Here is a 22,151-nt window from a genome sequence, read left to right as displayed (position 1 = left end):
GATTCCTTAAAACATTGCAAATAGAACTACCTTATGACCCAGCAATCCCACTGCTGGGCATACACACTGAGGAAACCAGAATTGAAAGAGACACATGTACCCCAATGTTCATCACAGCACTGTTTATAATAGCCAGGACATGGAAACAACCTAGATGTCCATCAGCAGACGAATGGGTAAGAAAGCTGTGGTACATATACACAATGGAGTATTACTCAGCCGTTAAAAAGAATTCATTTGAATCAGTTCTGATGAGATGGATGAAACTGGAGCCGATTATACAGAGTGAAGTAAGCCAGAAAGAAAAACACCAATACAGTATACTAACACATATATATGGAATCTAGAAAGATGGCAATGACGACCCTGTATGCAAGACAGGAAAAAAGACACAGCGGTGTATAACGGACTTTTGGACTCAGAGGGAGAGGGAGAGGGTGGGATGATTTTGGAGAATGGCATTCTATCATGTATACTACCATGTAAGAATTGAATCGCCAGTCCATGTCTGACACAGGATACAGCATGCTTGGGGTTGGTGCATGGGGATGACCCAGAGAGATGTTATGGGGAGGGAGGTGGGAGGGGGGTTCATGTTTGGGAACACATGTAAGAATTAAAGATTTTAAAATTAAAAAATAAATAAATAAATAAATAAAAAGAAAAGATTATGCAAAGTTATCAGAACCTAAAAAAAAAAAACTGTCTTCAGTTAAATTGTATATCTTTGATATGTATATATAGATTACAATGTTTAGATTAAAAAAAAAAAAACTTACATATAAAATCTGAAGTTCTACCACTAATACACTGCCTTAACAATCCTTAAATCCCCAATTTCCCAACCTTATTTAATCATGAACTCATGGTTCATCTAATAACATCCACAGCTTTTCATTTGGAAAAAAAAAATCTAGCATTTGAGAAATAATGGCCTCTTTGCACAATAATCCATCTAACGCATAGGAAATGTATTCTGTCCCAAAGTCAAGAAGCAAAAGTCAGTGAAACATTCATTTACGTAAGACAAGGAGCACACCTCTCTCAGTGATGTCGTGGGCCTCAGTTGCAAAACAGCTTAAGACTGTACTAAGATTGCTAAGAAGTAAATGGCACTGCTGGAGAGACTGTATAGTTTGCGGATCGATGAAACGACATGAACCATCAAATAACGGTGTACCTGTCAGGAAAAAAAGACAAGATTTGACACACTAAATCTTGACTTAATTAAAATAATAAATGCAAAATATCTCAAATTCATTTAATCATAGAATTATTCTATACATTATCAGATTTAAAAAGACAAGCTTCAAATGACAAATATCCTCAAGGAATATAGAAAGGACAGCTACAAATTCTATTTTTAAAAAAAGCAGAATGAGGTGAGCAGACAAAAGTGATAAAGATTCAACTTCAGATTTACTAGAAATCAGTACTATGTTGCTGTGTGACTATTATTTTATAAGAACTCTTTCTTCCACCTCTAGTCTTTGAAAAAGTGAGACACTGAAATTAAGATCCAGAGACTTAATACAATATAACTGCATGCTTGCTATAATGTATTGTAGACTTGGCTGTCCTCTCATTTCAAGCTTAAGGCTGAGCTCACAAATGCATTTTTGGACACAATTTAGTGACTAAACAACAACAAAACACTATACAGAACCCTATATCCTATCAAATTTTGTAGGTTTAAAAAAGCCCTCTGCTAAGAATAACTTTTTTTAAGGTCCAATTTGTTCACTCATCAAGACATAACAGTAATAACAAATGCACATATACTTCTAAATAAACTTAAAATTTACTTTCATGCACAGGGCAATTATATATTACCTTTAATGTTTTTGCACTAGTTGGACATAATGGGTTTTTAATATTCACAGCGTATTTTAAAACTCAAAGTGTACAACAGACTAATAAATAACTTGACATGACTCATGACATGTTAGTAGAAGACAAGAGGTGATTTGAGTTTTTGCCCTACTATTCCGCTTCTTTATACTCCTAAGTATTTTAAATAGAAAATGAATAAAGCTCAGAGGTTAACTGGCATATTCTCTTTACTCCATCATCAGCATATCTTATAAATTAAATGCCTAACCTTAAAAGATATGATATAATTCTGAAATTTGTTACTGTGAACATGCCTAACATGTTGCCAATTTAAACAATCTGCTGCAAAATCTTGACCAAAAAATAATTTTTTCACTCTAATATAAAACGAAATAGTTTCTGGGACTTCTTCAAAGAGCCTACAACTTCAAAATAATTAAAAATTTATTGTTATGTACTCAAAACATAAACCAAGACTAGTTTTTTTTTATATAATACTTACATAGTCTGTCAAATTCCTCTTTTGTGAGAACCACTTTATTCCATGTCCATTCAAGAACAAAGCGTAAATTAGCAGCAGAATTTGGTTGTTCTTATTTGTAAATATGAAGGGAAAAATGAAGAATGGTTACTAATTACAAAAAAAAATAGAAACTTTTCAGTGAAGAAACCTGACAAAAACCACCCTAACCAAGTGAGCGACGTTAACATCAATACTGATGGAGACAAACTGGTTGCATCTGTGCTCAGGGTAGCACATGAGGGAGCACGTCCATTTACGTGATGCTGCTATGAAAAATGTAAAATCTAAAACTAATCATGAGGAAATATCAGCAAACACAACCTGAGAGCAGGCTACAAAATAATAGGCCCATATTCTTTCACAATGTCAGTTTCTTCAAAGACAAATGCTTAAGAATTACACAATAGACATAAATCACAGCAGGATCCTCTATGATCCACCTCCCAGAATTCTGGAAATAAAAGCAAAAATAAACAAATGGGATCTAATTAAAATTAAAAGCTTCTGCACAACAAAGGAAAATATACGCAAGGTGAAAAGACAGCCTTCTGAATGGGAGAAAATAATAGCAAATGAAGCAACTGACAAACAACTAATCTCAAAAATATACAAGCAACTTATGCAGCTCAATTCCAGAAAAATAAACGACCCAATCAAAAAATGGGCCAAAGAACTAAATAGACATTTCTCCAAAGAAGACATACGGATGGCTAACAAACACATGAAAAGATGCTCAACATCACTCATTATCAGAGAAATGCAAATCAAAACCACAATGAGGTACCACTTCACACCAGTCAGAATGGCTGCGATCCAAAAATCTGCAAGCAATAAATGCTGGAGAGGGTGTGGAGAAAAGGGAACCCTCCTACACTGTTGGTGGGAATGCAAACTAGTACAGCCACTATGGAGAACAGTGTGGAGATTCCTTAAAACATTGCAAATAGAACTACCTTATGACCCAGCAATACCACTGCTGGGCATACACACCGAGGAAACCAGAATTGAAAGAGACACATGTACCCCAATGTTCATCGCAGCACTGTTTATAATAGCCAGGACATGGAAACAACCTAGATGTCCATCAGCAGATGAATGGATAAGAAAGCTTTGGTACATGTACACAATGGAGTATTACTCAGCCGTTAAAAAGAATTCATTTGAATCAGTTCTGATGAGATGGATGAAACTGGAGCCGATTATACAGAGTGAAGTAAGCCAGAAAGAAAAACACCAATACAGTATACTAACACATATATATGGAATCTAGAAAGATGGCAATGACGACCCTGTATGCAAGACAGGAAAAAAGACACAGCGGTGTATAACGGACTTTTGGACTCAGAGGGAGAGGGAGAGGGTGGGATGATTTTGGAGAATGGCATTCTATCATGTATACTACCATGTAAGAATTGAATCGCCAGTCTATGTCTGACGCAGGATACAGCATGCTTGGGGCTGGTGCATGGGGATGACCCACAGAGATGTTACGGGGAGGGAGGTGGGAGGGGGTTTCATGTTTGGGAACACATGTAAGAATTAAAGATTTTAAAATTAAATTAAAAAAAATTAATTAAAAAAAAAAGAATTACACAATATTATGAGCGAGTAAAACAACATGAAAACTAAATATAGAACATATTCTGGACGGGATTCTGAATTCCCTCTCCCTAAAAATGTTACAAAGGACATTATTGGGGCAATTAGTGATATTCCAAATATAATCTACAGATAAGATAATAGCATGTATCAATATTAATTTTCCCATTTTCTAACTCCAAAGTGTTTTGTTAAGTGAATATCCTTGTTCTTAGAAGGAAACATATTGAAATATTTTGAGTAAAGAAGCATGATGCCTTCAACTCATCAAATGGTCAGAATAAAAACAATATGTGTGTGAAGTGTGTGTTTGTAAAGAGAGTAATACATACAGCTTGAATCCCCAGAGAACTTTTCTGAGTGAAAAAGAGTCAACCCTAAAAGGTTACATACTGTCGGATTCCATTTATGGACACTTTTGAAATGACAAAATTATAGAAACAGACAATAAATGAATGGGTGCTGGGCATTATGGGGTGGGGGCTAATGGTGGTAAGCATGGCTATCAAAGAGTGAGAAGAGAAGTCCTGCATGTGATATAATACTAGAGACGTGCTACATCTCATCATTCATGGGGGATAAGGGTACACTGTGAATGTCTTATAATTGCATGTGAACCACAATTATCTCAAAATACAGTTAACTTAACCCCCCCCCACCAACAGTAAATTGACAATTTTAAAACTACAAAGCATTTTCAATTGTTAAAAATCATAATCTTACCTTCTGTTATCCATCTTTTGATACACCCTGTCAAAAGTCCCAGAGAACTTGTCTGGATTGCTGCTGACAATATAGCTTCTAACTGTTCTTCCTAAACCATGTTTCAAAAAAAGAAAAGAAAGGATATGTGATCAGAGACAGAGGTATCAAGTTCTAGTTCACAATACAAAATTTTAAAGGATTAAAAATCATTATGATTCTCCAGGATGGCTATACACAAAAAAACAACAAGCACTGGTGATGGTGTAGAAACTCCTCACACACTGCTAGTGGGAATGTTAAAATGAGACAGCCACTTTGGAAAACAGTCTGTAGTTTCTCAAAATCTTAACTATAAAGTGATCATATGACCCAGTGGTTTCACACTTAGGTATACACCCAAGAGAACTGAAAAACAAACATCCACACAGAAACTGTATATGAAGCATTATTTCTAAAGCCCAAAATGAAAACAACCAAAATGCCCTGAAACTGAAGAATGGATAAATAAAATGTGGTATATCATACAGTGGAATATTTCATAGCCATAAAACGGGGTAAAGTTCTGATATGTGCTCCAACATGGATAAATCTTGAAAATATTGTTCTAAGTCAAAGTCAGTCAGTCACAAAAGGCCATATATTATTTGATTCTATTTATATAAAATGTCAATGGCAACCCATTCCAGTATTCTTGCCTGGAGAATCTCATGGACAGAGGAGCCTGGCAGGCTACAGTCCATGGGGTTGCAAAGAGTCGGACACAACTGAAGTGACTCATACACACACACACAATATGTCTAGAGCAAATACATCTACAAAGACAGAGTAGATTAGTGGTCACCAAAGACTGGAAGAAAGGAGGAAAAGGAATTGACTGGTTTGGGGGTTTGGAGGGAGGTGATAAAAACATTCTGAAATTGAATGTTGTGATAGTTGCACAACTCTATACTAAAAACCACTGAACTGAATTATAGGAATTAAATCTCAACAAAGTTTTTTTTTATACTTTATTTATACTTTATTGAAGAATCTATGTAAATTTTATTCATTACAACAAATACTTTTTTAAAAAGGAATCACAGGAATAAATAGATGAGTTAAACAGGAATAGAGAGAGCTATAATATGATAAAGATACCCCAAAACTATAGCATGATTCTAAATGGAAATTCAATAGAACAATTCACATTAAAATCAAGGACAAAACAAGGATGTCTGGTAGTGCCATTATTTTTCTATAATTTGTAGAGGTTCCACCAAATGGTGTAAGAAAATAAAGTAATAAACTGGGGGGAGGGGTGCAGAAAGCCTACATTTGCTGATGATTACATGCCTTGAAAATCTAAGAGATGCTAATCTAGCCAAGTATTAATAGCATCAAATGAATATACAAAACCCAACTCTATTTCTGAATGAATATGGGGAAAATGGTCTACTCATAAAAAATACAATAAAACATTTAGGGATAAAAATAGAAACTCACTAGAACATAACCATTAACTCTTATGACAGATGTAAAAATAAACCCTAAATAAATGGAAAGATACAAATGCCAACTCTCCCCCAAATTAACATGTGAATAAAATGCTCAAAAGAATTCCAACAGGAATACTGGATAAAACCATCTTATGATTAAAAGAGTAAGTGCCAATGAATTTCCAAAAATTATAGATTAAAAAACGAGGCTGCATTTTCAAATATCAAAGCAATATATTAAAATGGTATACAAATGGATAACTAGATTTATGAGACAAGATAAAAACCTGGAAATAGAAGCCAGTTGATACGGACATATAATATCAGATAAAGGCAATATTTCAGTAGCATGAGAAAAAGATATTTTGGGTCCTGTTTCACAAATGATATAACACAGCTAGACTAATTTATTTGACACACAGAAAATGAGTTAGAGTCTTAAAGAAACATTTAGGTGTTAAATTTTAAGCCTGAGTCAGAGCTCTAAAATGCATTTGACTATAAAAACATTATTTTGAATGTGGTAAGAGATATCATGAAACAGTGAAGAGCAAACAAAAGGGGTACTATCTGTAAGATTTATGACAGGATAAATATCTACGTATTTTATAAACAGTTTCCATAAACAACCCAATTAGAGAAAAAGTAAAGCCTATCAATATGTAATTCACGGAAAAAACCCTGATAACAAATATATATATGCTATCATTTTTTTATTGCATATGGTGGGATAAAGAGATATAGGAAAGTATACATATCAAAAAGTCCATATACCATCCATACAACTAACAACTAATTACCAACTGGACACTGATGAAACTGGTCCAAGTCTAGACTGAGAATATTTCACAGAAGCCCTGTCTCCTCCTACCTAATCAAAATAAATTTCCATTCACTCCTCCCATCCTCTATGGTAACCACTCTAACATTTTGAAGGAATCTCTTCCTCGCTTTTTTTCCTTCATCTCTACATATCCATTACTAACCAATTCAGCTCAATTTGGTCTATTTTAGGAATAAAGGTTTTAAAAAGATACATGAAAAAAGTCAACAAAATGCCAATATTTGCATGCCTCCACATACTTTAGTCTATTTTCTAAACTGAAATTATTCAAGTTTTATCTATATAAGGGAAGGGAAAGAGAAAGTCGCTCAGTCGTGTCCGACTTTTTGCGACCCCATGGACCGTAGCCTACCAGGCTTCTCAGTTCATGGGATTTTCCAGGCAAGAGTACGGGAGTGGGGTGCCATTGCCTTCTCCAGGGTTTATCTATATAAGTGGAAAGAAACCAAGGGGACGGATTACCAGATTCAAAATAATCACAAAAAGATATTAAACGCTATTTGACTAACATGGCTGAATGGTTGAATTACAGCTAATTTTTGCTCACTCTTTCTTATTTGTATTTGGCTACGGGGTTCTCCGCTGCTGCGTGGGTTTTCCTCTAACTGCCACGAGTGGGGCTGCTCGCTGGTTGCGGTGCTTGGGCTTCTCATTGCAGAGTACGGGCTCTGGGGTGCACGGACCCCGGTAGCTGAGGCACGCGGGCTCCGCAGTCGCAGCTCCAGGGCTCTAGGCGCAGGCTTCAGCAGTTGCGGAGCACGGGCTCTAGGGTGCAAAGACCCCGGCAGCTGTGGCACGCGGGCTCCGCAGTCGCAGCTCCAGGGCTCTAGAGCGCAGGCTTCAGTAGTTGCGGAGCACGGGCTCTGGGGTGCACAGACCCCGGCAGCTGTGGCACGCGGGCTCCGCAGTCGAAGCTCCCGGGCTCTAGAGCGCAGGCTTCAGTAGTTGCGGACCACAGGCTTAGCTGCTCCATGGCGTGTGGGATCTTCCTGGGCCAGGGGTCAAACACGTCTCCTGCATTGGCAGGTGGATTCTTATCCACTGCACCACCAGAGTAACCTCTCACTTTTTCTTTTTAAAACTAGATATCATTGCATTTAACTAAGTTTCATGATATAGAATAGGGAGGATCAGTATTAATTCTCTAAAATAAAAAAAATTAGACAGAGACTTAAAGTGCTCCTTAAGGATGATGAACACATACTAATTTGGAGCCTGTGGCAGGAAAGGATAATTTCCTGACCAAAGGGTCCTATGAGCAAGGGCCACCAAGACAAAATTTACCTAAGGTTTTTTAATGAACCCAATTCAGAGCTCTGTTTATGTAGAAGACAGTTTATAATCTGTTACTGACTCACTTAACATATGAAAAGAAAAGAACCATCAAACATTTAAGTATAGCCACCAGATCTAAAGGCTTCCCTGGCAGCTCAGATGGTAAATAATCTGCCTGCAATACAAGAGATGCACGTTCAGACCCTAGGTTAGGAAGGTCCCCTGGAGTAGGAAATGGCAACCCACTCCAATACCCTTGCCTGGAGAATCCCATGGGCAGAGGAGCCTGGCAGGCTATAGTCCATAGGGTCGCAAAGAATCAGATATGACTGAGCAACTAAGTAACAACCAGATCAAAAAGACTAAACTAATAAAAAATAACTCCAGATAAAACAGGCATAATATAGGGAACTAAATAAAACCTGAAACACAGAGCTAAAAGATATTTCATCCATTAAATAGAACAGAATACTACCAAAAAAGAATGATCAAAGAGTAAGAGCGTGTAGAAATTTTAGAATGGGGCTAAATTTTTTTAACCTAAAAAAAAGAAAATTAGATGAAAACATCTCCCAGAAACCAAAATCAGAGGCAAACGATACACAGTTGGAAAGCAAAGATAAGCTAACATAAGACCAACTAAGGATAGTGAATATTTGTCTAAAGGAGTTCTACAAAGAGCAAAACCAAACTGAAATGTTGATATCCAGTCAGTTCCTCATCAACTGCAGATAGGAAACATTTAGGGGTGGGGGAGATTACAGAAAGTTCCAAAAAAACAAAACTTGAATTTGAGGTGTGCCAGCAACTATTGACATGCCATGTATGTTGGATTAAGTACTTTAATCTGGAGATGATTTAAAGTACATAGGTGGGTGTGCACAGGTTATATGCAAATACCATGCCTTATTATATAAGTTAATTGCTGCTGCTGCTAAATCACTTCAGTCATGTCCGACTCTGTGCGACCCCGTACATGGCAGCCCACCAGGCTCCCTGGTCCCTGGGATTCTCCAGGCAAGAACACTGGAGTGGGTTGCCATTTCCTTCTCCAATGCATGAAAGTGAAAAGGGAAAGTGAGGTTGCTCAGTCATGTCTGACCCTCAGCGACCCCATGGACTGCCAGCCTTCCAGGCTCCTCCGTCCATGGGATTTTCCAGGTAAGAGTATTAGAGTGGGGCGCCATTGCCTTCTCCAATAAATTAACTGAGCATCCTTCAATTTTGGTATCTATGGGCGTCCAGGAAACCAATTCCTCATGGGTACCGAGGGTTGACTGAACATGACTACATGGTCAATATTTGCTCAGTACAGTAATACAAAAGGGAGGAGGGAAGAAAGGAAAAAAAAAATCCCGATAATAGATTGACTATTTCTCTTATTTTCATGACATTAGGTATTAGAGTCCAACTGTAGGTGTTAAACCATCAGCAGCAATATTCACAATTCATCTGATATTTAAAAGGCTCCTTCCCTAACAATTCATTACACTACATATCTGCAATTATTTAAATAACTTAATTCAAACATTATTTGAGGGGAAAGAGTTATTAAAACATTTTCTCTTTCTCCAAGGAAAAATGACCCAGGGTTTGTTTACTTTCAGCAAATACCAAGTTAAAATGTTGAATTACAAGTTGTCACTAGACAACACTGTTTTAAAATGTCTCCTGACTGGTAAAATGTATTGTGACTCTAAAACTTGCGTGGATTTTACAATATTTTTATTTATGTATCCAGTGGGAAATTACGCTTGGCTTCCATGACTAAGTCTGACTCCCGTAACTCTCTTGTGTTTTGCAGAAACCTGCAATCTTCACTAATAGGCTTTCATAAGAGCAGTTTTTATAGAGCAGTGGTTCTCAAACCATCAGAAATCACACCAAGGGCTTATTAAAACAACTATGACTTTTACTCATGACATGCTTGATGCATCCATGATGTTTCCTAGCCTATAGTTCAGTCTCGCTCAGTCATGTCCAACTCTTTGTGACCCTATGGACTCACAGCACGCCAGGCTTCCCTGTCCATCACCAACTCCCAGAGCTTGCTCAAACTCAAGTCCATGGAGTCAGTGATGCCATCCAACCATCTCATCCTCTGTTGTCCCCTTCTCCTCCCACCTTCAATCTTTCCCAGCATCAGGATCTTTTCTAATGAGTCAGTTCTTCCCATCAGGTGGCTGAAGTATTAGAGCTTCAGCTTCAGCATCAGTTTTTTTAATGAATATCCAGGACTGATTTCCTTTAGGATTGACTGGTTGGATCTCCTTGCAGTTCAAGGGACTCTCAAGTCTTTTCCAACACCACAGTTCAAAAGCATCAATTCTTCGGCGCTCAGCTTTCTTTATAGTCCAACTCTCACATCCATACATGGCTACTGGAAAAACCACAGCTTTGACTAGATGGACCTTTGTCAGTAAAATAATGTCTTTGCTTTTTCATATGCTGTCTACACTGGTCATAGCTTTTCTTCCAAGGAGCAAGAGCCTTTTAAATTCATGGCTGTAGTCGCCATTTGCAGTGATTTTGGACCCCAAGGAAATAAAGGCTCTCACTGTTTTGTTTCCCCATCTATTTGCCATGAAGTGATGGGACCAGATGCCATGATCTTCGTTTTTTGAATGTTGAGTTTAAAGTCAGCTTTTTTTTTCACTAGCCTATAGACCTGGTGTCAAGTTATACCTATGGGATCCTGCAGGTATGAATTTTAAGCCAAATCCAAGAACCACAGCTACTGACATGCAAAGCTGGCATTACACTACTTAACTTTTTAAGAAATTATCTAATAGATTTTTGTTGTAATAGAGAGCTAATGACATGATCCAAAGAAACAACAAGAGTTTAAAATCTCTCACCTGACTTAAACTGGAAGGCTGAATATCAACAAGTCTTGGTGAGAGAAGGCCAGCCACAAGACATCGATTATAACCATCAGGAATGACTTCATTGAGAGATGGTCCTGATTTCTTTAAAAAAGTCAAAGTCTATAACAGATTGATTAATAAGATATCAGTCACTAACCAACTCAAATAATCAAATTTAAGAATAACTAATAAACCCATTACCCTACTTTACACTTAACAGTATGAAGAAAACTAAAAGGCCCTAAATGAAAATTGTGGAAGACTACATTTCTGTACTTCTTGCAAGGAAAAGAGCTTATAAGTTCTTGAAGTAACCAATGTTTGTCAGTCACAAATACTACTACTGATAATGGTATTTTAAACTGCTTATATATAAGGTAACCCTGTTATCTTCTATAAAGCTGATAGACTTGGTAACAGATCTTAACAAACTTAATACACACAAAAGAAAAAGTCTGCAGTTTATTCTTCTTGGCCTAATGTGAAAGAGATCTGATATGAAGTATAAATATGACATTCATCTATATCTAGCTGATTATCATTTTAAGGATATGCCACTTCATAGTTTCCTGGAAAAGTGTTTTCAACATAGACTCTTAAACCACTCTGAGCCGGTCACTGTGCCACTGTGCTAGGAACCTTTTTTGCATTACTTCATTTACCCATAAGCTTTTTAAGAAAGAAGAGAATTAAGAAGATGGACTAAAGTAAGGTACTGACTTACTTTTGCTTGGGATTCAGGAGCTAACATCCATATAAAGCTGCTATAAATACCCTAGTACCTCTTCCTAGAAAGTTGCCGTCAATAATTGATGCTACTAGCCACTGTCTCATATACCTAGCAGAAGCTACCTTTTAAGATGAAAGAGTAGTTTATATAAATAACACTAAAGTTTAAATCCATGGTCTGACTTCAGCTCAAGAAGAAACACTCTGTCCAAATTGTTATTTCTTACTCACCTCCTTCTGAAAGCCAGTACAAGTTATATGAACAACTCCTGAGTTTAACAAACAAGTGGCATCTAAAAAAAAAAGATTTAAAAATATCCACTTACATGTTATATTTGGCATGGTATTAGTTCAACAAAATTTATCCTAAGAACAGATTACTAGGCAAGGCATGGTATTACTACATACAATAAATTTTAAAATAATCTGTCCCTGTATTTCTATCCTAACAAGACACCAAACCTTATCACAAGTTCACTTAATATGAAATAGTTAATGTTTTACAGCAAATTCAAATATTGATCATTTTTCTATAAAACATATAATCATTAAATTTCTCGTGTACATATGTCAAGTTAACATAGTAACTTATCCATACATGTTAACTAATAATGAGAAATGAACGATAATACACTACATACATACTCTTACATGTTATTTTTCTCAAAAAGTAATGTTAAATAAATACATACCAAAATTGTAAGTACTTGGGTTAAAAAACTGCTCAGGAGGTGGATATGAGGGAGGAACTCCTCGAGTTAAACTTCTCTCATGTACTAATATATCCAAGATGTGATGTGGAGAAGCCCTACTTACAACAGCATCCAGTGACCACAATGCAAAATAAGAGCAATTATGCAGATATTCTCCTGATCTAAAAGAAATTTTATACAATTAAGTCAATAAACTACTACACATAAAAATTCCTATAAATATAAATACATACATAGAGAAATCATACCTTAACGAATCTGGCATTTGTGCATGGTACCAACGATTTATGTCGAAAAGCCCCAAATATATAGAAGGCTTTCCCTGTCCATATATATTCACCTGCCAGGTAAAGACTGAAACACTGGTGTCAGGAGACAGAGCTAAAAGAGATAATTTTTAAAAACAGAATAAATAATCTCAAAATAAATACAACAAATATAATTAGGAAGATTTCCCCATAAATTAAGACGTTTAACTCATATCTGATTTGTTAAAACACATTTCTATCATTTATTCTGTAACAAGAGGTTCATTCATTTCTATCTTGACTGTTTTTCTATTTCAAGAAGACCTTATTAAAATGTATTCATCTGAAAAACAGTAACTTTGGCTTGTCTTCAGTTAACAGTTTGGCAACTTCAAGATGCTGTAAGGAGAAAGTAGAAAATGATTTGAATGAAAGTTCTCCCACAAATAAATCATTGCTAGTACCAGAGACTATGTGTGTGTGTGTGTGCACACAGACGTGTGCAAGCTCAGTCATGTCTGACTCTTGAAACCACGTGGACTGTAGCCTGCCAGGCTCCTCTGTCCATGGGATTTCCCAGGCAAGAATACTGGAGTGAGTTGCCATTTCCTCCTCCAGGGGATCGTCCCGACCCACATCTCTTGCTTTGGCAGGGGGATTCTTTACCTCTGAGTCACCCAGGAAGCCCAGAGAATATCAATACTTAAAATGGATGCCTTTGGGCTTTAGGGCTTAATTCTGTAGAATTCTAGCTGAGAAGGATTGATCCAGCTATATGCTAAGGCAGTGGTGGTAAGGGAGAGAGACAGGTACCCAAATGGTACGTGGAATGGAAAGATAGGAACAAAGATGAGAGACCAATAGAAGGAAAAAGGGAAGTAAAAATCCAAGACATAACTAATAGGAAATATAAAAAAGATATGAGTGGGGAGTAAGAGACAGAGTTACATAAATTCTGTTTTGACATGTTTAGTTGGATATGAAAAATGGGGACAAGGACAGAGGAAATCTCTAGGATGAAAAAGCTATACATGAGAATAAATCCCAATAGGAACAAGCTAAACCAGGGCCCCACTAAGCATTCCCAGAACTGAATAAACCTATCATGTTGTCCCATTCAATTCTTAACCACCACCCTTTGCAGAAGGTATAAATGTATTATTCCACTCACAGATAAGGAAACAAAGGCTTAGTCACAAATGTTAAATAATTTGTGAAAGGACTTCCCTGGTGGCTCAGATGGCAAAGTGTCTGCCTCCAATGCAGGAGACCCGGGTTTGATCCCTGTGTTGTGAAGATTCCCTGGAGAAGGCAATGGCAACCCACTCTAGTACTCCTGCCTAGAAAATCTCATGGATGGAGGAGCCTGGTAGGTCACAGTCCATGGGGTAAGAGTCAACACAACTGAGAGACTTCACCTTCACAACTAGTGACAGATCTGGGATTTGAATCCATGTTGGATTCTAAAATCTATGCCATTATCATTCTGTCACAGTATTTACCAGGAAGAAGGGATGACACCAGAGGAAACAAAAAATTCAAGACAACAAAACATGTCTGCTATATATGTCTCACAAAATACAGAAGTAAACATTATTCAGAGACTACTCATACTAGTCACAACTAGAGACCTTTTTGAGTGTGTCTGTTTTGAGAGCCAGATCAAAATAAAGAGGTTGCTCATTTCCTTAATCTATTCAATTCTTGAGTTCTACACATCACGATCTGGAGAACAAGAAATACCTCGGATCTCACACAGTCCTAAATAAATCCCATAATTAGCATTCCAACTTAACTGCCAGGAGTACAAACTCTGGAAACCAATGCCTGTCACATATCTTAAATCAAGACAAATCTTAAATCAAGCATTCACAAGATATATAATAAAACTGCTTTAAACCAACCTTCATTCATGCTTTCCTCCCTGTCACCATGAGATCGAAATTTCTCTATACTCTGGCATCCCAAAAGTTTGGTATTACCAGTCTGTCCCCTCAAAGGAAACATGCCACCTGTGAGGTCCAGTGTGTATCTTTCTTCACAGTACTCCAACCCCTGAAATATAAAATGTACACCAATCTATGTCTTAATAGGATTCTAAGAAAAAGTTAGTTATTCTAAAATTAAATGTTCAAGAATTTCCACACAATATAAAGAAAACAAAAAAGTGAAAGACTAAAGAGAACCAATTACTGAAGAAAGCTTTAAAATTTACACATGGGATAAAACACAAATAAAAAGGCTAATTTTGTTTCTCAAAAATAATTACCAATAAATCTTCTAAAGCTGTTATCAAACACAGGAACCTTCATGCATTACTGGTTGGGGTATAAATTGGACCTAAGCAATGAAATTACAAACACATATTCTCTAAAGCAGCAAATCTATTTCTTTGTTTTCATTGAAGTTCTTGCTCTAGTTCTTAAATTCTTATTCACTGATCCCTGTAAGAATCTGACAAAAGCTATGAAATTTTCTCTAGAAGAATGCATAGTTTTCCCTTGTTCTCCATGAAGAACTGGTTCTGGGACCTTCTTCCAATATCAAAATCTGTGGATGCCCAAGTCTCTTACATAAAATGGTGTAATACTTGGATATAACCTATGCACATCCTCCTACATACTTTGAATCACTTCTAGATTACTTATTAATACCTAATACAATGTAAATGCCATATAAATAGTTGCTGTGGCACAGCAAATTCAAGTTTTGTGTTCTGGAACCTTCTGGAATTCCTCCCCTTCATATTTCTGATCTAAGATTGACTGAATCCACAGATGTGGAACTGGAGAGTTGGAGGAGGGGGGCTCGGGGACGACATGGACACTGTGATCATAAAAATACCACACAAAATTAAAGGGCTTCATGAATTCCCTAAAACCCAATCACACACCCTCAAGGACGAGGTTAAAAAGCCTGTTCTAGAGAAAGTATTGTAACAGCTAACCAAATATGGTTATTTGGTTATTAACAGCACTTCACTACTTCTCAAGAATTCAGCCAGAAAAACAGTCACTTAAAATGCTAGATGCATTTATCCTCTCTTACAAGTGTAAGCGACCAGACTATAAAGTCTACCCTATGGCTTACTGCTTATTATATTAGAGCAACAAAGTGGGGTTATTTTTCCTGGCTACCAACTAGGCCATAAGCTTCAGGCTTGTCTAATCTCCTCATTCTAAAGAAAAATTATACCTGAAGATTTTAAGATTGCCACCTTGGTAAAATACCAGTGTCTTGATCCCTAAATCTAATACTTTTTACATTATATTATGAAGACAGTATTCACTTGAATAGAAGAAAAGATTGTAATATCTCGATAGCTTAAAACAAAGACTTAAAATAGGTAAACAATAAACAAAACTGATACTATCAACCGGTATCACCATTTACCTCATATAAGATTTGTCCTGAAGCCAAACACTTCCTGTCACCAAAGGCCAGCTGAAGCAGATGCAAACTCAAAACATCCCCTTCACTGAAAGAAACAGAAATTAGCTGAGAAGAAATACTAAATACCATATTAATGCATTAAGTACCTCTTACTGCTCAAATAAATTTAATTTGCATATAATATTGAGTGCATGTGACAAAACTGAGGTTACTATAAAGAATTTAGTTTTACTTGGCTGTTTTCACAAAATGTAGTCCTTTGACATAATAGCTGATTTAATTTTTATTGATCCTAATTAACTTAAGCTTATGTTACTTGCATATTTTAGGTGACATCTTACATGACTGAGACTATAACGCTACTCAAAATTCATTCTTTCTCCCTTTCTTCAATAGGTGTGCTTTAGTTAGACAGTATTGGAAGAAAAAATAAATGGGATACAAAAATTGTTGAGATAAATGTCCTTTCTTATTCACCACATGGAGTCTTCACAAGGCACATTACTCAAGCTGCTGCCAGCCCACATCACACTTGGATGGAAATATGGACCTAATGAGGACTATTCCAATAGCTGTCTCTATATTTTTATTTCGATTTTCCTCCAGGATTGACAGAAGTGACAAATCAATTAATTCTTCCTTCACTGATGTACTAAAGCTTAAGATAAAACCTCAAAGTGAGGAACTCTAACACAAAAACCTAAGTTGACAAATTTCAGGTATCTAGAATTTAAAGCAGAACAGCCTTGGGAAGAGAATGTACTGGGAACACCAAAGAAAGCACTAAACATCAATGAAAACTAAGAGAAAATCAATACTTACACTGTTCCAGCACTGGAAATGAATGAGCTTAACCAGTTGGAAATTAAACTGAAAGGAAAGATTTCTCAAAAGCTACACTGAGATAAAATTAAAGCTTATGAAAGAGAAGGCAAAATTAACCAAATTAACCTTAGGAATACACTGCAAAAGGCAAGTACAACAGAAGAACTAGAGAACAAAGTAGGGATACATAAAAATGAGAGGCATACACAATAGAGAGAAAAAAGGAATGAGATTATAGAAGAGGAAAAATGTTCTTATGAGAGAACACAGAAGACCATGAAAATTGTCTGAGGAACGAGAAGCTGCCTACTACTGTGTTATCAGCTTACTCTCTGAAATATATATTACATCCAAACAAATCAAGCAAACACAATTTCTTCTTACTGATATCTCAGACTTACTCAAACATATAGGACCTTTTAAAGTCATTTCAATGGCAACTTACTAATTCATTGAATTATGTGGCTCTTATTAAAAAGAGGCAATATAGCACAAAGTTTTGCAAAAGAAATTAACTGCCATGCCATTCTTGACAAACATTATTAAAAACCACATTTATCACATTTACCTATCTTGTGTAGACTGAACAGCCCAGAGGTAACAGCAATTACGAGGATCATTTTCAGGTTCTTGAAAAGTGACAGCGTATACAGGAACTCTTCCACCTTCCAACTGTGTGTAGTATCTATAACAGGCACAAAAATCAGTACACTTCATACTTCTAAGTTACAATTTCATGAAAAAGGAAGATGATGCCTCATGTACGAATTTGGGTTACTGCTCTTACAATCATCTTATCTTCAAAAACACACAGGGTACAAGACATCAAGAAAATGAGCATGGCACCCCGTTTCCCAGGTAGAACTGGGAAGGGTTAGAATCACTAAAGCACGAACTATTCCTTCCAGTCATATAAATGTATGCCACTACGTACTGTTCCCCAATAACAGGTACTCTAGAAAGAGATGAAATACCGCCACAACACTCCAAATGCTTCAGCTGGGTCAGTTTCCCATTACTACAACAGAATGAGTTAGAATCTGAAGACGTCTCACAAATCCCTTGAAAAAGCATAATTAGTGAAGAGAAGAGAGTGTTCAAGAAAATCCTCTAGAAGCCAGGTTCTCCAGGCACTCCTTTGTGAGCAATTCAAAGACAAGAGCTGATAAAAGGGAAGACAGTGAAGATGGAATTCCCATAGGAAGCTACTAGGCAACAGCATTATCACTTCATCACGGGCTCTGTGCAGAAAAATTGAGTGTGAGGAAGTACAAGGACAGTCAGTGTTTACTTTAGGGGCTACTGACACCTCAGTATCATCAAAGAACCAAAGGTTAAAAAAAAAATAGGTCTGGTATATATACATTGTTATTTTCTATCTCTCTCTCCGTCACTTCAAACTTGGCAAACATTTATAATCAATCAAACACTGCCAAGTAGGTACCAATTTGTTGGTGAGACAAACTGAGCAGACGGTTTGGAAAGGTGACTATTTTGTTGACTCATTTGAAAGACAAGTTACTCAAGAAAATATTCCAATATTACTTGGAAGAAAAAGGAAGAAATATTAAATTGACAACTTAAAGGACAAATAGGTATCTATTTAACTCAATAGAGATATGATTTAAAACCTATAGTGCCTTACCTCCCTCAATAAAGGGAGGTAATTCAATAATTCAATAAATAAAGTTAAATTAATAAAATGGATTCCTCAGCAATTTTAATAAAGAGTTAATTAAAAAGTATCAATATAATTATATTTGGGGGAAGTTTTTGACAGCATTAATATTTTAAACACAGTATTTTGTAATTTTCTTAAAAAGTCTTTACTTTTTTCTGTCAACTGAGAACTACTAACTACCTTACACATATGTTTATGCAGAAAAGTACTTCTGAAAGAATTCATGCCAGATATCTTAGTAGTGTCAAAGTTTACTAGCAAACTGAACTCCACAATGACTAAAATGCCAGGTTTGGGGTTTTTTTTTTTTGCTGTGCTGTGCAGCTTACAGGATCTTGGTTCCCTGAACAGGGATTGAATCTGTGCTACGGCAGTTAAAGTGTAGAGTCTAAACCACTGGACTAGCAGGAAATTCAGCAAAATTCCTTTTAAATACATTGATTCAACTTAAATTGATGTGCGAGAAGGAAATGGCAACCCACTCCAGCGTTCTTGCCTGGAGAATCCCATGGACAGAGGAACCTTGCAGGCTGCAGTCCAGGGCATCGCAAGAGTTGGACACGACTGAGTGACTTTGACTAAGTCACTCCTTTTTATACTAAGTCATGTTTTCATGTAATGGAAACTTATGCATTCAATCCTTAGTCTACCCTATCTTTTCCTGTTTATGCTAATCTTTAAATATTAGTACCTGAGTATATTCAGAAAGAAATTACTAATAAATAATTAAAAAGTTGTCCTTACTCTTTTTTCATGCTTTTCATGTTCCAAAGTGCTAGATAGCCATCAGAAAAACCTACAGCAAGCTGATTTGTCCGGTTTATGTAACTAAGGGTTGAAACGGCTGTTCCCGATGGGCTGACTAACTGAAAACACAGATGGCGTCCTTCTCGCATCACATTCTCTCTGATGTGCGGTACTTCAGCTGGGATGCCAGTTACAACTTCAAGGTCTAAAAAATAAATAGGACAAGTAAGATTAACAAACTATAAACAGCATAAAACCAAGTACGTCACCCAATATTCAATCAGCAGCTCAAAACTACTGGGGTCAATTAAAATAAGATTAGTGATAACAAAGCATACTGACTATATGAACTAGCCACCTTTATTTAAAATGTTATAATTTTCAAAACACATTTAATTGTGTAATTATCTTTAAAATCTCACAGTACATATCAAATGTTACCCATTTTAACAGAATTAATTTTGTCGAGGTTTCCCTGGTGGCTCAGTGGTAAAGAATCCACCTGCCAATGCAGGAGAGAGAAACGGGTTCAATCCCTGATCTGGGAAGATTCCCTCATGCTGTGGGGTAACTATGCGCCACAACTACTGAGCTTGTGCTCCACAGTTACTGAAGCCTGAGAGCCCTAGAGTCCATGCTCAGCAACAAAAGATGCACTGCAATGAGAAGCCTGTGCATCACAACTAGAAAATAGCCCCTGCTCACTGCAACTAGAGAAAGCCTGCGACCAGCAACAAAGACCCAGCACAGCCAAAAACAAATAAGTAAATAAGAAATTAACTTCCTTAACAATCATAAATAAAGCTGATGGTTTCTTTATTCAAATTTAGGAGTAACAACCTAAATATTCCCCTCGGAGAATGGCTGGTTCTCCGATGAGCCTGGTATACCCTGTGCCAGAAATCTAGGAAGCTATCAAAATCTAAGGTGATGTGTCAGATTCGATGAAGGTGCCTTCGTTAGCAAAAACAGGACACTTTTGAGAACAACAACAACAAAAAAATAATGAAAATAAACAAATAAAGCATATTAAGTATTATGTAAAACCCCATGAGTTTCTACCTTCTTTACTTATAAGAGACCTTACTGAACCACTGAAAGTAGCTGAGTACCAGCTTCTTACTTGGAAAATCAGTACTTAAAGAAACGGTAACGTATGCATTTATTCTGCCTTTTCTGTACAAACTGTATTTCAAGATAAACAAATACACCTAGTTAATGAAAAAATTCTTTTTAGATTAACAGAACTTTAAAAGCATTTTTGCAGCCCTATTGAAATAAGAGATCTAGGCAACAATGTCAATGGAGAAACAACTAATTTCAAGTATGATTTTTCAACCTTGGCCCTATTAACATTTTAGGTCAGATAATTCTCTGTTGTGGGGGCTGTCTTGTGCTTTATAGGATATTAACAGCATCTCTGACCTGTATCTACTAGATGCCACTTCTCCCTCCAGTATTAACAGCCAAAATTATCTCTAAACACGACCAAAAATCTAGAGGGCCAAAAAACCAGCCCCAGTTGAGAACCACTGGTACAAAGGTTGATGGATCGTGCTGTCATCACCTAAACCCACTGATCACTAAATATAAAACAAGACACCATGTGTGATGTGAACCATTATGAAATACCCAGCACTTCTGAAAGATACCTGTCAAATGTTAAATCTGAATCTAATCTGAGCTAACTTAACTTACAGAAAATATAAAATGTAAATAATACCACGTGAAGATACATAGATCATTCCAAAATAATATCTTCAGCAAGACAGTGGAACTAAATATAAATAAATGAATAAGGAGAGGATAGAGGAAAGATTGCTCTACATTTAAATATACATGAGATGCAAACTGTCAAATGTGTTTGGATCTTGGTTCAAACAATTCAAATGCAAAAAGATGCTTTAGAGAAAATCACAGTAATTTCATTATGGACTAGTAATTAACACTATATCAAGCAATCATTAATGCTTTTAACAGTGGTAAATGGCATCATGATTAGTAGTAAAATAATCATTTGCTTTAAATTAATAGACTCAAAGAGAGAAGGGAGGAAAGGGAAATAGAACAGATGCATATATGGTAAATTTTGAAAACTAAATTGAACTTAGGTAACAGGTTTGTGGGAATTCTTTTATTATTCTACTTGAGAATGTCCCAAATGTTTACATTAAAAAATTCAGGCTCATTTACTGCTGTAACTGTTGTGCAAGAGTAGATTCCCTCAATGCTGTTAATGAAGAAAGAAAAAATCCTATCCATCCTGCTTCTGATTTTTTCTCCTCAGAAAAGAGCAAATGATAAAACTATGCCAAAATAACTAATCTATTCAATGGAATACTGTAAAGTTATTCAAGAAAATAAAGCAGACTATGTAGTGATGTGTGTAAAGATGTATAAGAAACACTGTTAAGTTTGGAAAAGTTACAAACAGTACTTACAGTATGATAAATCTTAGGAACTTCATATTCTATGTTATGTGTGTTTCAGTGAAGTCTAAATAATTGTAATCATAAATTATTTATGTAAACAAAAATATACATTTTGCTTAAACTCCAAAACTCAACTTTTTCTATGCTATAAAATTCACCAGCTTTCTAATTCTCATAACTGAGAAAAAATTCACTATAAAATTAAAATTATAAAATTTCACTATACAATTACTCTTGTGTGGAAAGGAACTACTGACTACTG

The 22,151-nt window shown here is 36.3% G+C and overlaps 1 protein-coding gene across 2 annotated transcripts in view; it reads right to left on the bottom strand.

Moving 5' to 3' along the window:
* Positions 1 to 22,151, bottom strand: part of AHCTF1 (AT-hook containing transcription factor 1) — a 76,185-nt gene that overhangs the window by 45,092 nt on the left and 8,942 nt on the right. For both annotated transcript variants that reach the window (XM_068986603.1, XM_068986604.1), the window contains exons 4-14: positions 19,455 to 19,662; positions 17,598 to 17,714; positions 16,205 to 16,289; positions 14,716 to 14,866; positions 12,812 to 12,944; positions 12,543 to 12,724; positions 12,082 to 12,143; positions 11,113 to 11,241; positions 4,679 to 4,769; positions 2,336 to 2,425; positions 1,040 to 1,180 (exon numbers count right to left, since the gene is read on the bottom strand). In XM_068986603.1, the coding sequence (XP_068842704.1) occupies positions 1,040 to 1,180; positions 2,336 to 2,425; positions 4,679 to 4,769; positions 11,113 to 11,241; positions 12,082 to 12,143; positions 12,543 to 12,724; positions 12,812 to 12,944; positions 14,716 to 14,866; positions 16,205 to 16,289; positions 17,598 to 17,714; positions 19,455 to 19,662 (1,389 nt within the window). The remainder of the gene's footprint in view (positions 1 to 1,039; positions 1,181 to 2,335; positions 2,426 to 4,678; positions 4,770 to 11,112; positions 11,242 to 12,081; positions 12,144 to 12,542; positions 12,725 to 12,811; positions 12,945 to 14,715; positions 14,867 to 16,204; positions 16,290 to 17,597; positions 17,715 to 19,454; positions 19,663 to 22,151) is intronic.

This window comes from Capricornis sumatraensis, chromosome 14, assembly GCF_032405125.1.
Source record: "Capricornis sumatraensis isolate serow.1 chromosome 14, serow.2, whole genome shotgun sequence".
Taxonomy (NCBI): Eukaryota; Metazoa; Chordata; class Mammalia; order Artiodactyla; family Bovidae; genus Capricornis; species Capricornis sumatraensis.
This window is presented reverse-complemented; position numbering and strand designations above follow the sequence as displayed.